We start from the raw sequence: 14,629 nt of genomic DNA, 5'->3' as shown, positions 1-14,629 counted from the left end.
ACCAAAAGAGGAAGTAAAAAAGAAGAATCTATATTAACATCAACTATTCTATACAGATCCGCCGAAGGGCTCGTTCTTTGTACACATGTGATATCGGTTGATGCTTCCAGAAGATGCCGGCTTGTATAGATGTAAGCAGACTCCATTTTTGCCAGGAATATATAAAGGTGCTTCTTCGCCTACATTGCCATCCTCCCAAGCCCTTCAACCAGCATCCACAATCTTTCAACTTCACTCACTCACTTTTCAAAACATCTTAGTGTTGACCACTAAATCATCTTCATTTCATCTTTGCACTACAACACGAACAAACCAAAACGGTAGGACCATCTTTCCTGCAGAGTATCTTCCAACTAACCTCCTGATAGCAAACATGGTCAAATTCACCTTCACTTCCATCCTTCTTCTCTTCTCGGCCGTTGCCGTCATGGCCGCACCAGCAACTCAGCCAGCCGGCGAGGAGCTCGCAGCCGATTGCTGCGGTCTGGCCTGCTGCGGCGATTGCTGCAAGCCAACCTGTGGTCCGTTCCACAAAACGCCTGGCTGCGTTGACAATGGTGGCCCAATCTTCCCACCGCGTGTGTAAATAGCCACGTCACCTCAGGTTGTTGTCCAATATGTTGATCTGCCGCAGTAGACTGTGGTTTGTTTAACATGTGGGCAACTACATCAGTGAGGGGGGGCTATGCCAGTATATGGAGATAGAAAATTGGCTTATAGGGGCACTGTTATGCGGCTGGAAGATTGGTCCTGTATCTACGCTGTATAGAGAAAACATTCACCCCTATTAAGCACCATTGGCGGCGTGGTCTTCGTCTGCGATGCGTCACCAATGCTACTCGTGACTGTGTATATCCATCTAGAGAAGTCGTACTCCTGCGAAGATAGCACTTGGAGTCCCCATACCTAAGTCTGCCAGACCACCGACTGCTCTTCAGTCAGGGGTGTTAAACCATTGTGCCTGCTCTGCCACGCGTGACACAGTGAAGCTCAAGATGGTAGACACACTTAACGAATCGCATGGTTACATACGCACGAATCCATTATTGAGAATGTTACTTAATCTAAACGCCTAACAAGTGCTATATAAAGGAACAATTCTAGAATCTGAACGCTAACTAAGCTGTTCCAAAGCCATGCAAATGATCGCTGTGCTGATCTACCCAAATAATCCGACTGAGCCTTATCCCGTCCCCGAATGCTGTACTTACATAAAAGAATAATCCAAAAATGCCATGTTCTAATGAGAGAAAGTGAAAAGACCGTTCATGCAACCCCCTGCTTGCTCATGCCGCGCCTTCCTACCAATACAGAATGCGCACACCACCCACGGCATTCTCATACGAAATCCAGGTCTCATCGCCCTGGCCAACAATCTCAAAAGCCTCTGTCACACCAGGCTTGCAATCCTGTGCCCCCGACAGTCCACCATACGTAGCCTCCCAGTCAGCCCAAGACGGCGAAGACGAGGGCTTCTTCCAGATGCCAAGCTGGTTATTGCGTTGGTTTCCTGGACCCCAGCCGGAGGTCTGGCCAGGCGCAGGATTAAGGCTAGAGTAGATGGCGAGCTTATCGGTGCCGCTCCAGGATACGCTGTCGTAGTAGAAATATAGAGCGCATTTCTTGTTCGTGCTCTCTGTGGGGTACGTGAAGGTCATTAGAGTGGTCTTTTCATGAATATTTCTGTTCTTTTCGACTTTGGCGGTTGTTGTCTGTGGTCCGATGGCACCGGTGGACACATCGTAGACATAGAGTGCTGATGGGGTGATTGTTCCGTACCCGGAAGGGGGACTAGAGCGGGCTTCGAGAGGAGCTGCGAAGGCAGCGGTGGCGAGGGAAGTGATGGCAAGAATGGTCTTGGTAAGCATTTTGAGGCGCGCTGCTGATAGATTGTTGTGTTAGGTCGTCGTTGTTGTATTGTAGCCTAGAGATTTATAGAGCGATGGATAAGATGATGATGAAACAGAAACACATGTTCAACATAATTCCATGCGACTTATATAACCATCGTCATGATGAACGACCTCGTGTGCCTCATCCTAAGTACACGCGCCTCCACCATGATCCGAAAATAGACACACAGAGGGCAGAAACGCAGCACCGCCTTCCGGCACGGCACTTACAACTTCTTCCGATGAACATCCTCATTGCTGGTTACTTGTCACAAAGCCTCGTTACCACTCTGTGTGCCCTGCCACCAAGCTAGTGCACCGAGCTCCCACGAATAGGGGCTGGTCATGGACAGATAAAGCTTCAGCAGAGTCCCAAAGCTCTGGTAGGGCTGAAGGCGCAGACTGGATGGCTGCAAAAATGCCTTGCAAGCTGTAGATAAACGAGCATGACAGCGTTGAGGTCTGGCAGAGGCGTTCTGAAGGCGCGGTTTTGTGGCTTGCAGAGCCAATGAAGGGGAAGCCTATAATAGCATCATCAATAGTTCGTGAGCTTTAACAAATAAGCGTACGACACAGTCGGAAAAGTGGCTTGATGGCTTGAATATTCGGTTGCATTCTTTCTCGACTTGGTTGAACAGCATTGCATGGCATATTACTCTACTGTTTTGGGACTACTCTGACGTAAGTAGTGGTGGCATGGTGATGGCTTCAACTCGGGCACTTGATCGTGTTGACGATGGCGACGCATGACTAGAAGACAACGGCTAGCAACAATTAAAGTTTCGGGTTCGCCAAATTCCGAGATACTTCACCAATTCTAGCTTGTCAGAATTGGCTGCTTCCTTCTTGTGCTTTGCTCCGCGAGCCGGTGCCAGGTGGCTGAGCAGGACGCTGTAATCGGAAGGTTGTGGAACAAGTTGGCTGAGTTGCAGGAGAGGGACAACGAAGAGCTGGAAGCGAAAAGCCGAGGATACTAGGGTTGGCTTTTTGACTCTAAGAGGGCTTCTCTTCTGCGGCGTTTTTCTGATGTTTCCTTTGTTGCTTCCAATAGCGCCTTTGCTTTTTGAAGCCATTCCTCAATAAATTGTTTCCGCTCATCATGGACGAGTAAACCGTTGCCTCTGAGATATTCAGTGTACCGCTCCGACTTCTGAATTTGAATATCCACTTGCTCTGCTAGAATCTGGTTCTCGGGGTCCTTGAAAAAACTGTCAACCACCGTATCCTGGCAGGCTTCCGACCCAAAGACGTTGGAAAATTGAATCGTAGTAAACGTCGACTAGTGTAGAAGGGTGACGCAATATCTGCACCAACGACGATAATTCCGAAATATAATTCGATTGGTTGGCGTCTTCCTTCCGCAATCCCCATTCTTGCAGCAACCGAGTCCAACCAGTCGATGACTCATGCGTCTCCTGAAGAACCTGGGCGAATTCTGGCAGAACCTGGCTGCGACGAATACCCGTGACGATAAATAGAATGTCAGGGTCATGGCCGGTGATCCAAGCTGGCGGTGTGAAGAACTGTTTGGGGACGGTACCGGTAAACTCCCAGTCAAGAACACCGAGAATATGAAACTCGTCATCAACAATAAGATTGCCGCATCTCAAGTCAGGGTGGGCTAATATGTATGGGCTGTTAGACTCTTGTAGTTCAAAGCAACTGTTGATCTCTTTCGGAATTCTATTTAGCGCCAATATTTCCTTTTTCGCTTGTCCGTGTTCGAGTTCTGGAGTAGGTAGCCGGAATGTTTCGGATAATATATAGCAATGAAGATCTATGAAGCTTTTTGATGAGGTGAAAATTTGGGCGGGCCACTTTTCTTTGCGTTTCCAATCGAACTCGTTGACAGTCATGGAGATAAGCGGACCGAGTACAGGGTTAAGTTCATTGTCTGGATCATCCGGGTTCGGCATAAGTGAGCCAGCCGCGGGAAACTCCAACTGGCGTAGTTGGGCTAGAACGTCCATCAGACCAATGTACAAGTTCCGCCGCTGGGACTCAGTGGATTCTAAGAATGTCTTCGTGTGCAGTTGTTGGCCGTGCATGACATCCATAAGCATAAAGGGAGTTGAGGCGCCTTCTATGAGCGTGGGGTCTTTTCCGTAGGCATGTATTTGAGGAACTGGAATGCTGGTCTTTCGCTTGATGTATCTGCAATGTTGATGAGTAAGTTTGACCATCACGGCATGCATGAAACAGTTTATCGTACCGTGTAGTGGTAACGTCACTGACAACCTTGGACCAAGTATTGCATGAAACAAGCTCAATGGGGATTCTTAGAATCCATGTGACATTTTCAACGTCAAAGTGAATGAAGAAACAAACGTTGTAGCTTCCATTCTTCTGATCGACCACTTTGCAAGATCTTCCGCCATTATGCCTAGAGGCTAAATCACAAACTGCGTCTTTGTTTACCGATTCGATGAATTTTTGTATCACATCCTTGATTTGTTCTGGCGTAAGAGGATGACTCATTGACCTACTTGAGTCGCCATTGATGCCATGGATTTGCCCAGCTGCTGTTGACAGGGGCTCTGCTGTGTCCTGTTTTGCTACGGAGGCTGATGATACGTTTGGCAAGTAATTTTGAGGTACACCTATGCCTGCGGAGAGCAGATCTGTGTTCTGGTTCATTGTTTCACGGAAAGTAGGGTCAGAGACAAGAGATCGTGGAGTTGGCAGTGACAAGCAGGATCGGAGGGTAAAGAAGGGTGCAAGGTCTGGGGCATTCATGTTGGATCCGGGGAGGTCACCACTTTGAGATCCCACATGCAGTCAACTGGTGCCTGCTGCTGCCTTGGGCATCAGGGTTGGGACAACAACATTGAAGCATCAAGTTATTCTGGTATGATGTCAACATTGAATTCTGGTCGGTTCTTATGCTACCCCAACTTCTGTCAGCTTCAATGTTTCTGCACCAGACCAGACCAGACGTCAATCGAAGCTCCAGGTCCACCATACCAGACCACTTTGACAACATCAAATGCAAACGCCAAACGCGGCCCGGATTTTTCTGTCCACCTCGCCCAAGCATGCCACGTACAATAAGCCGTCTGGTGGGAACACCCTGAAGAAATAATCCCAACAGCACTGCACCTGGCTGAAAAGAATTTCATGCCGTGATCCAATCCGCTGACACCAAGCCTCTGCTTCTTACAGTTGAGAGATTCGGCAGAATACACATTGCATTTGGCGTACACAGCCATGCCTCCCGGTGATGCCCATGTACATGGCAAAACGGACCTCTCTGTTGTCGCAGTCTATCTCAGCAATACCGAGGTCGCAGCAGCTGCAACTGGGGGCGTAGGGGACTTGGTCAGCGAGAAGATCCGAGATCTTCGAAACTGCAGTGGTGTGGGAAGCAGACCGCCTTTTCGCGAGGATTACGCAGACGGAAATGTCCCGACTTATCGTAATCCTCGAGCGTAAGTCAGACAGAGTGTCAGTAACTGGGTATATTCAGTTCACTTCTGTATACTAGAGTACATCTTTTCCATCTTTGTTGTCCCCATATCATCATTTCCCTTCCCTTGACACTCCAAAACCTCTGGCACCTTAAGGAGGAGGGGTCGGATAAGCGCAGCCTACGCACTTTTGAGATCGATTAATATCAACCGTCGACGCATCGTGGTAGGCAGGGTGGTCTCCCTGACCACAGGCTGGCTGTGGCCTTCGCGATATTTCTATATCACATGAACTGCACCTCTCAATTACCCAGTGACACATGTTGTTTGCTTTGTCTCTGTGCTTATACCTTTAGTCCACATGATCAATCCGGAATGTGTGGTGAACGTACGGTCGGTATGTGACTTCGTTATCGTCTAGCTCAAATGTGTTTCGTCGAGATGAACTTTCAAGAGTCAAGTGGGGCCGTATTTCCCGTGAATGAACAAAGACTGGGCGCGTTGTTTGAAAGATGGCGTAAAAAGCTTGAATCACGAAAAGACAAGCCGTTCTACGGAGAGGAATGTGAGGAACAATCTTGTGTGCTGTTATTAAGGAAAAGCCAGCTAACTCTACGAAGGGGTGATCTCAGAATTATATCAGAGCCCTGAGACCAGGGAATTTGTGCAACCAAGGGAGTCGTCTGTGAATGTGTGAAGGATTGTCAAGAGAGCTGTGTGTGAAGGTGCAAATGATGATCACTGACCTCCTTGACACGTTCTTCTCGTTCGGTCAGTAGGAAACTTATTGTTCGTACAGACAAAAATGGACAAAGAGGCGTGAATCACTTGGCAGCTACCTGATGAAAGTTGAGCGCTATTGCGCGGAAGTCATTCTTGCAGAAAAAGTACAGCAGCAACAAGGCAGGGATATACAAAAGGCTAAAGTTTAGATGTGAATATAGCACTCTCCAGTACAAAGAACAAAGAGGCGAAACGCAAGGGTATACACAATATAGCTTTTACTACCCAAAGCCGTTTATAGTAACATTCATATCATTAGTAATTATGCTAGTGCTACCTAGGATTATACAAAAATCCTTCTAATTTACGTTCTAACTGAATCTACAAAGGCGTTGTGACAGTTGTCTCCCTCTGCTAATTTTCTCTGGCTGGGCAGAAGAACATACCAAAGTGCTAGCTGGTGCAATGCTGTCAATTCTAACCAAGTTATAATAATACAAAATGACATCTTACATAAATTAGTAGGTGCGCAATTCAGTATAATTTAACCGTCGAGCTACAACTCGGCGTATAGTATCTTCTAGCGATTTGGAACTTGCGGGTGATGCCCATATCCGCAACTGGCTTGCGCCACACCAGAGTGTTTAAGTCTAAGTGGTCTTATGTTGGGGAACACTCATATTGATTCAAAACATAGTTTAAGTTTGTATCCGCCCAATGTTGCCAGTATCCGACGCACTTGCGTGATTCACCGAGCGCCGTGGCCAGATATTCATTGCATTTGAACCAGCATGACCAACATGTTTCCGTGGGCGTTATTTGAGTCAAGCTTAAATTGTCCGAGACTTTATTGACGGAACGGGTGCGGGAATGTCCGGGCTCAGGACTAATATCAGGACGCAAGTCGAGACTTTGATCCGGAGCGGAACTGCTACTAGGCTGTTCTCAGATATCCGTTTTCCAGGCCATGCTGTCGTTCTCACCTGTATCGCTTCAATAGTGATGAGACCGTTCAGGTTATGATTCACTGGGCCGGAATACAATCCTTGAACTTGGACGAATGGGGGTGTGGGTGTGGTAGTTCTTTCAGGTTTTGCATTCACAGTTCAGTGGCCAAACTGGCACCAGCACGAATAACGACTTGGCTACACACGGCACAGGCCGAACACACAGTGGAAGGTTCTGTCAGCTTTCTGATCGCGAGTCGCCATCAGGTGCGAGACGTAAGAACCTCCTTTGTTTCATTTCCCACTATTCTTCCACATTCTTATGTACAACCAGAATACCCAGCATAGGATTCGCCTCTCGTATCTTCCAGTCATCAGGTGTAAAAGTCGGCTGATACTCCTTCAGCCATTCTGCCTCGAGAAGCACCTCCCTCTTCCATTCGAGCTTTCCCGTGAACCCTCCCAACCTGGCAGCCTCTTCATAAATCTGCTTCTGCAAATGGTACGCCGAAAATTCGACACCTTCGCTCAACACTATCCGCAAGTTCCACCCCTCACCTGACTTCAGCTCGCAGGGATACCTGTACAGAGGGCGAATGGCCGTCATCGGCGGATTATTCCATGCGGCTGCTCGGGTTGAAAGATTGTCCGTCGGATGAGGCACCACTGTTACAAACACCCCCCCATCCTTAAGATTCAACGCAGCCATCTTGAACATAGTAACGAGCTGTTCTTTGTTTGATGCATAGTTGAGAAACCAGCATCCAAACGCGACGTCAAAATAGCCCTTGCTGCCATCTGGTGACAATGCTTGTACCACAGCGCCATCAGCCTCAACTAGACGTATATTGCCTGCTTCTACATCCTTTAGGAATCTCGTCTCGCTGAGGTGTAGCATTGGAGCGGAAATATCCATGGCCGTGATCTCACTACAACCCCAGTCGCGGAGTTTTGCTGTGTAGTATCCCGTGCCGCAAGCGAACTCGACTGCCTTTATACCGGGTTTCAAAAACGGCATGATGGCGGTCTTGATGTTTTGTGTTTCCATGACCCTGTAGGGCAGCTGGTCAAGGATGTCGTAGGACCGAGCAATTTCATCATACTGTGTGACGGTCATGATGTTTGTAGATGGACTGCCGACGAAATAGGAGTTAGAGCTTAGAAAATAAACAATTTTTATGAATTAATGATAATAAAAGATGGTGTTGCGGGGATGTTTGTGTTGAAGTACGAAACAAAAAATATAAGAAATAATCCTACAGCACGGGCATGTCAAGTTGATTCAGCCGTGCATATAGACAACGCCTCAGCTGCAAATATGTGCTGGCACCCAACCCAAATCAAGTAGAATGCATCGCTCGTGTTTTAGTTTGGGTCCAGCACACCGCTTAAGTTACTTGATAGGTAAGTACTCCATATTGATAAGCATATTGCGTAATAGTCTTATATTAAGTCTTGAAACAATGATTCCCACAAAACACAATCCCTCTCTGTCACCGCTTCACAAACCGCACCACTAAATAGATCCAGCGAGCTCTCCTGCCATTGTAGTCTCGTTCCTCAGCTTTTTAAGGAATTGTAATACTGGTGTTCCTGCCGTTCCATATTTCTCATTATCGCGAAGCCCTGAAGGCAGCAAACCTGGCATGTGGACGCTTTGAGGCGAATTTTGCCAGCTGTGTCTCAAAGGCATCGTCACAAACCGAGTGACGATCTGAATATGCTTACGGCGGAAAAGGGCCAATGCCTCTACTGCTGCCTTGTATGCCTCCCTAAGCTCAGCCTGTTCATCCGTAAGCTCTGGCTGCTGCTCAAGACATAAGTTCCGTATGCTTCCTAACTCGCCTACTAGTGCAAGAAAACGACGGTGGGGACCTGGTGTACATTCCCTCGTATTGTAGTAGTACCCTTCTCGTTTTCTAGCCGGATCGTCACTTTTGCTGTACCCCAATCCCAGTGCGATGTCAAATAATTGAAGCAATGCACTCTGACCGTTACTACCACCCGGAAGCTGAAACCATTGACCTTTGCCATTGCCGTCTTCGTAAAATACGCCTCTTGGTAAGCCGGCGTTTGCCATGCCCTTGCTTCCGGCATAAAACGGCCGCACTTGATGGCAGAATGTCATTGGGTCGCACTTTTCCGGCATACGCCCGAGGATGGTGGTCATCTCGGATAGAGAATCTCTCAGCAGGGCCAGCGACCTCGCGATTGTAGCATAATCTTTTGTGGGTACGGCAAGGAATGCATCAAGCAGCGGCTGTACTAGATGTGCGCCCTTGGCCTCGACGGCGGTGCCAATGGCTAAGAACCATGCTTCCGACTCGGTGCCCGTAAACGTGGTGTGTATTTCGATATCATCTGGGTTACTGAGTGAAGAGCCCTTCAATGTATAGTTCCACAGATTGACGGTTGCGCAGGTCAGGACTGGTGGGAGCTCGACGTGTCGAGCGGTGGCGAGTAGAGGGACAGATATTGGAGCTGGAAGAACCTGAAATTATGCAGAAGATTAGCAACGTTCCTGTGCACGTGGCGATTCTAGTTTTTTTCCGTAGCATGACTTTGTGAGTGTTTCCGGTCCGAATGGTGTGTTACACAAACCTCTTCTGGTTCCTCTCCGCACCAGATGTATGCGTGCGCAAGAAAGGTGAGGATCGTGTGTGCTCTGTGCCATTCCGGCTCTGTTGTTAGGTGCTCTGTACTCAATATAGGCAGTCGTATAATCTTCTTCCGCAAAGTCCGGAGTCGGATGAGCTCAGGCAAATTGTGTGCAACTTCCTCCCATGGCCCGTAGTATCCATTGTCTAGTTCTGACAGCGGTGGTATACTAGGAAGAAAGCCGTTATTTGTAATCTCAAACTCGCGCAACTGTATCTTTGCCATTAAGTCGCATTCAAGGCCCGGCAGTGAGTAAACATAGATGAGTGTAGGGTTTGAGAATGATGTGGTTCAATGAGATCTATCATATGCTTGTCTACCCTAATTATATGTCTGGTTTAAAATGAGACAATTTAAACTGGTCTAGAAGTTATGAAATACGCCTAAAGAACTGCAAGTACATCGGGATAGCACTTTTGCTACATTGGGGGCTCTAAATCACACCGCCGGCTCTGGTTGGGCATCATGTCTAAGGGATAGTGTGTAAAGGCTCGGTACACCAGGGTGTGAGGTGGCATAAAGTTGTACGAGGCATTTGCATCCAATCCCTTTCTGCAGGCCATATTCCTATTCCATGGCTTCTTTCGCACAGGTGCTACATATTGTGCGTGGATAATTTGAAATTCAACCTGGTTTCACCCCGCGAAAATGAAAGAAGAAAAGAAAATCGTCAACCCATGCTTATATAGAAGCAAAAAGAAAGCAGGATTCGACCTTACGTCTTACCTGGGACACCATTGAGAGAATTGTGTCAACTTTCGACAAAGCTTACCCTGTATTTGGCAGAAAGATGGCGTAGAAGTCCCACAGTCCCATATTTAGGCTCGGATAATTTTATTCAATTCTAAGACATGGGCCTTTCGTTGATTTGGTGTGCTGACCCAGCTGATCACATCTGCAACAGTACGTCCGAACTATCAAACAAGATCACGCCCATCTAAGACCTGCATGAGGCCAACAAGAAAACTCGGACGGCAAAGGGACGCCGAAGGAAAGGTGTGATTCGTGACATCTACACCAACAATCACATGGCTCACAGGGAATGGTTGTGGATAATCAATATTCCTTGACGCACACTATAAACAACATTCAATTTATAGTTCTCGCATAGAATGTCGACCTTTGCACTAGACAAACACTGCCTAGGAGTGCTTCCAGGCGCAGCTCTTCCGATGCAGACGCCTTGTCACACCGCCAACTCTGGTACTCACATGCACCCAAGAGAGCCATGTATAACCCATAGAGGGTCAGCCACGAATGAGACGAGTGCAGTGTGTCAATTCAGCTCGCAAAGGGTACGCGAGTAAGAAACTCACCGCATCACATGTCTTGGAAGACGGCGAAACACCAAGGCTTGTATTTAAGCTACAAGCATCGTGCGCTCGGCATACGGCGCCTCAGTTGTTTTCAAAGGTCAATAAGTGTTTCATTGAACATCGCCGAATAAAAAGTAAAGCAAGACGAATTTGAGACATGTCGATACCCAACCAATAGTATACGGTGGCATTCTTACATGACTCTGGTGCAGACCCCGTCTAATGAGTTGATGCACCTTTCGCAGGACTCAGATATCAGGTGCTGTTTAAAACCAATAGAAAAAATGTCAGATGAAACACAAGGAAGAAGGAGACCTGGCACAGGGAAGAAGAGATACACTCGTATGAATAGCTGTAGAAGCTCTGCCGGACTAAACCCATGAGGGACCCTTGTCTTATACCCTGCATTATAAGCCTGCAGCTATAGGACGCAGCACCGAATTGTCGGAACCGGAGCCCAATGTCTTACAGCAAAGGTCTGGATTTAACGACTGAGACAGATTTCGGCGTTTTCGGTAGCTCTCGTTCTGCACTGAAGACGTGTCGAAAGGTAATTAGTCCTTCAAAGAAGGCACACGGCGCCACATGAAAACCTCAACTTGTCAATTTTGCACCGCCTCACTCGAAAATCTAACATTACATTCTTTATGACCACAATAGGATACACTATAGTCGTTTGAACGGTGGCACTCGCGAGGAATACGCACTCACATCAAGACCTGCTGCAATTTGATCTTCTAGACCCAATTCAAAGCGGTCATGGAGTTGCTCACCCAGATTGACTTGCTTCGGCGCGGTGAATCCGCCAACTTCCCCAAGGACGCCAACTCATTGGCATTTGCTCGAAAGCTAGATTCCCAAGACGCTTTGAAGGATCTACGCAATGAGTTCATCATTCCAACCGAAGAATCTCTTGCAAAGACAAAATTAGGACTAGATGGCAATATACCCAGCGAAACTTCGTCAAAAGAATGCGTATATCTAGTCAGCCACGGTCAAGGGCTGCAACCAAGGGCCGTCCGCCACTATCTAAACGCCCAACTCGAGACGTGGGCGTCCATCGCTGTCCGTGGACACTATACTGACGTAGTTAATTCTCCCATAAAGCAGTGGCAAGACATGGCGGAAGAATGTTCCGTCAAATTTGCCGATATCGTGGGGTGTCTTCCTGACGAAGTCATTATAATGAACGGCTTATCTATTAACTTACACCTGATGATGGTGTCCTTCTATAAGCCCACTAGACAGAGACACAAGATCATAGTTGAATGGAGCCCATTTCCCAGTGATCAACATATCGTTGAAAGTCAGGTTATGTGGCACAGTCTATACGAGCCTAGCCAGAGCATCGTCAGGATTCCCCCAAATGACGATGGCTGCACATTCTCGACAGAGACAATTCTAAGTGTCATTGATCAACATGCTGGAGAAACAGCGCTTCTCCTCCTGCCTGGTGTCCATTTTTATTCTGGTCAGCTCTTTGATATCCCAACGATATCAGCGCATGCTAGAAAGCATGGCATCACTGTGGGCTGGGATCTCGCCCACGCTGTTGGCAATGTCGAGCTTCGGCTGCATGACTGGGACGTGGACTTCGCCTGCTGGTGCAACTACAAGTATATCAATAGCGGACCAGGATCTCTCGGTGGCGCATTCGTTCACCAGCGGCACGGGAGTGTTGACTTCGACGCCGGCGGTGACCACGTCTACCGTGCTCGACTTTCGGGCTGGTACGGCAACGAAAAGAGCACACGATATAGCACGAATAGAAGGTTTAAGCCTACACTCGGGGCAGCGGGCTACCAGGTATCGAACCCGTCAATGATGGATCTAGCTACCTTGTCTGCAGCGCTTACAGTTTTTGACAAGACGTCAATGCGTTGCTTGCGGTCAAAGTCTCTTGTCTTGGCCGCATATACAGAGTACCTGCTGGATCAATCATTAAATGAGACGACAGCTGATGGACCCCTGATTACTTTGATAACACCCAGGGATTCATTACAGCGAGGTGCGCAGCTGAGCCTACGATTTCAAGATAGCATCACATTGAATGGCGTCATGGAAGCTCTTGAGCATGAAGGAATTATCTGTGATAGACACAGACCTGATCTGATGCGGATCTCTGCTGCGCCTCTTTACTCGCGATTTGAAGATGTGTGGCGATTTATGTCAGCGCTCATAGACAGTTTGGCACTTTCTCGTTTGCTTGTGTCTAGCGATCTAGTCCATTTGAATGGAAGTACATAGATTCAATCTACAGCGTATGAAGATGCCTCCTCTTGGGGTATTGTCCATAATCGATTGAGAGACTTAGCCGCTGGGCACCATATGGCACCTTTTTTCTTTAATTTATAATGAATAAGTTATTTATAGCGGTGAACTCTTACCAATAGAGCATAGTAGCACTCAATTATAGTTAAATACGAGTCTGTTGTGTACTCACACCCTCATAACATAACTGGCATTGCCGATGGTGATGTCCAAACCACCATTCCGGTTTACCGCTCCATCGGACCGACAAATAACTGTCCTCATTAACCAACGGTCGGGTGACAGTAATATCAGTAACTTGAGGATACCCAAGAACATCAGGGGAAACGAGTATCCACAGGCCAGAACTATTGCCCCTTGGTATACGTACCAAAGATGGCACGAAGACCGAACCCAGGGTAGCTTCGGCTCCGCCAGAATAACATAAAACCATGCCCGCAATAACATCATCAATTCTGCTTAGCTGCAATTCGCACACATTCTCCATCCTTGCGGCGGAGTAGAAGAATCCAGGGTACGGTGATGAAGGGCAGTTCGACCCTGACGCCGGGAAACATGGAATTGTTGTCGGTCCAGTTCCCGGAGGTGACTCTACTGCCGCAGCATGTACTGTATTGTAGCTCAGGTCAAAGGCAATCACACATGGCTTATTCTGCAGCGTCGCGAAAGACGGCATGAGGAAACGAAAGCCTGGAATTCGTCGGAAATGCGGCCCAATGACGCACACGCGATTGGTACTTGTCACCAGCTCGTTCATGGCTTAGCTGTGGATGTCTCTCGACTATTCAAGTTGAGTCAAGTACATACAATGGGGGAAACGTTTGGTGCGAGTCCCCGGTACTGTAGCCATAGTTGGCGAATCCACTCCCCACGAGCCAATGGCACATACAACCACAATGCTTGAGATACTGGATCACGTCGTATGGTTGGCGTTTGGTTGAGCTTGTGAATGTGAAGAGAAGCGACGCCCTCTCGACCCCAACAAAACGAAATACCGGTGGTGTTCCCATCGTTGATGATATTGGTCGTCATTTTCGCTTGGCGCACTCTATTCTCACGTCTCCAAAATGTGAACCACCTGGATGGCAGCTGAGGAGTTGACCAGAAAGTCTCACATTCAGTAGAATGTTGGGCAGCTCGCATCTTGACACCCTATACAAGGTACCTCTGTGTCTGTTCTTGTAGACAATTCCCCATGTAACTTATTGGAAGGGCATATACATCAGTTTCCACTACGAGTCTTTCTTGCTGGGTGAAATTCCCAGTTTGGCACCATATAGACTGGCTTTGACTTGTTGCAGTGCCACTCATCGAACTCGAAGTGATACTGTTTGCTGATACAAAGGTGCCTTTGTCTCTGCCGTCTCAAAGCTTATCCTTGGAACTCCCCAAGAGTCTCGGCCAAAGTATACTGC

General features: G+C 47.8%; 8 protein-coding genes across 8 annotated transcripts; 2 read left to right on the top strand and 6 right to left on the bottom strand.

Annotated features, from left to right (window-relative positions):
• Nucleotides 1-1,301: 1,301 nt before the first annotated feature.
• VFPPC_14880 (hypothetical protein) lies at nt 1,302-1,868 on the bottom strand (the record flags this gene model as incomplete). The annotated part of the gene is made up of 1 exon (XM_018292648.1): nt 1,302-1,868. One exon carries the CDS (start codon nt 1,866-1,868, stop codon nt 1,302-1,304), a length of 567 nt encoding a protein of 188 aa, XP_018140286.1.
• Nucleotides 1,869-2,865: 997 nt separating this feature from the next.
• VFPPC_11151 (phosphotransferase) lies at nt 2,866-4,628 on the bottom strand (the record flags this gene model as incomplete). The annotated part of the gene is made up of 3 exons (XM_022428742.1): nt 2,866-3,090; nt 3,167-4,046; nt 4,105-4,628. The coding sequence occupies 3 exons, from the start codon at nt 4,626-4,628 to the stop codon at nt 2,866-2,868; spliced, it is 1,629 nt and encodes a 542-aa protein (XP_022284188.1).
• A 471-nt stretch (nt 4,629-5,099) lies between these two features.
• Nucleotides 5,100-6,231, top strand: VFPPC_11152 (hypothetical protein; the record flags this gene model as incomplete). The annotated part of the gene is made up of 2 exons (XM_018289414.1): nt 5,100-5,320; nt 6,099-6,231. 2 exons carry the CDS (start codon nt 5,100-5,102, stop codon nt 6,229-6,231), a joined length of 354 nt encoding a protein of 117 aa, XP_018140288.1.
• Nucleotides 6,232-7,273: 1,042 nt separating this feature from the next.
• VFPPC_11153 (ToxA protein) lies at nt 7,274-8,086 on the bottom strand (the record flags this gene model as incomplete). Its single annotated transcript, XM_018289415.1, has 1 exon — nt 7,274-8,086. One exon carries the CDS (start codon nt 8,084-8,086, stop codon nt 7,274-7,276), a length of 813 nt encoding a protein of 270 aa, XP_018140289.1.
• Nucleotides 8,087-8,485: 399 nt separating this feature from the next.
• On the bottom strand, nt 8,486-9,852 carry VFPPC_11154 (indoleamine 2,3-dioxygenase; the record flags this gene model as incomplete). The annotated part of the gene is made up of 2 exons (XM_018289416.1): nt 8,486-9,460; nt 9,571-9,852. 2 exons carry the CDS (start codon nt 9,850-9,852, stop codon nt 8,486-8,488), a joined length of 1,257 nt encoding a protein of 418 aa, XP_018140290.1.
• Nucleotides 9,853-11,702: 1,850 nt separating this feature from the next.
• On the top strand, nt 11,703-13,190 carry VFPPC_11155 (kynureninase; the record flags this gene model as incomplete). The annotated part of the gene is made up of 1 exon (XM_018289417.1): nt 11,703-13,190. The coding sequence occupies one exon, from the start codon at nt 11,703-11,705 to the stop codon at nt 13,188-13,190; it is 1,488 nt and encodes a 495-aa protein (XP_018140291.1).
• A 169-nt stretch (nt 13,191-13,359) lies between these two features.
• VFPPC_18062 (hypothetical protein) lies at nt 13,360-13,890 on the bottom strand (the record flags this gene model as incomplete). Its single annotated transcript, XM_022429721.1, has 1 exon — nt 13,360-13,890. One exon carries the CDS (start codon nt 13,888-13,890, stop codon nt 13,360-13,362), a length of 531 nt encoding a protein of 176 aa, XP_022285281.1.
• Nucleotides 13,891-14,009: 119 nt separating this feature from the next.
• VFPPC_18061 (hypothetical protein) lies at nt 14,010-14,357 on the bottom strand (the record flags this gene model as incomplete). The annotated part of the gene is made up of 1 exon (XM_018294123.2): nt 14,010-14,357. The coding sequence occupies one exon, from the start codon at nt 14,355-14,357 to the stop codon at nt 14,010-14,012; it is 348 nt and encodes a 115-aa protein (XP_018140292.2).
• Between the last annotated feature and the right edge of the window lie 272 nt (nt 14,358-14,629).

This window comes from Pochonia chlamydosporia, chromosome 6 (assembly GCF_001653235.2).
Source record: "Pochonia chlamydosporia 170 chromosome 6, whole genome shotgun sequence".
Classification (NCBI taxonomy): domain Eukaryota; kingdom Fungi; phylum Ascomycota; class Sordariomycetes; order Hypocreales; family Clavicipitaceae; genus Pochonia; species Pochonia chlamydosporia.
This window is presented reverse-complemented; position numbering and strand designations above follow the sequence as displayed.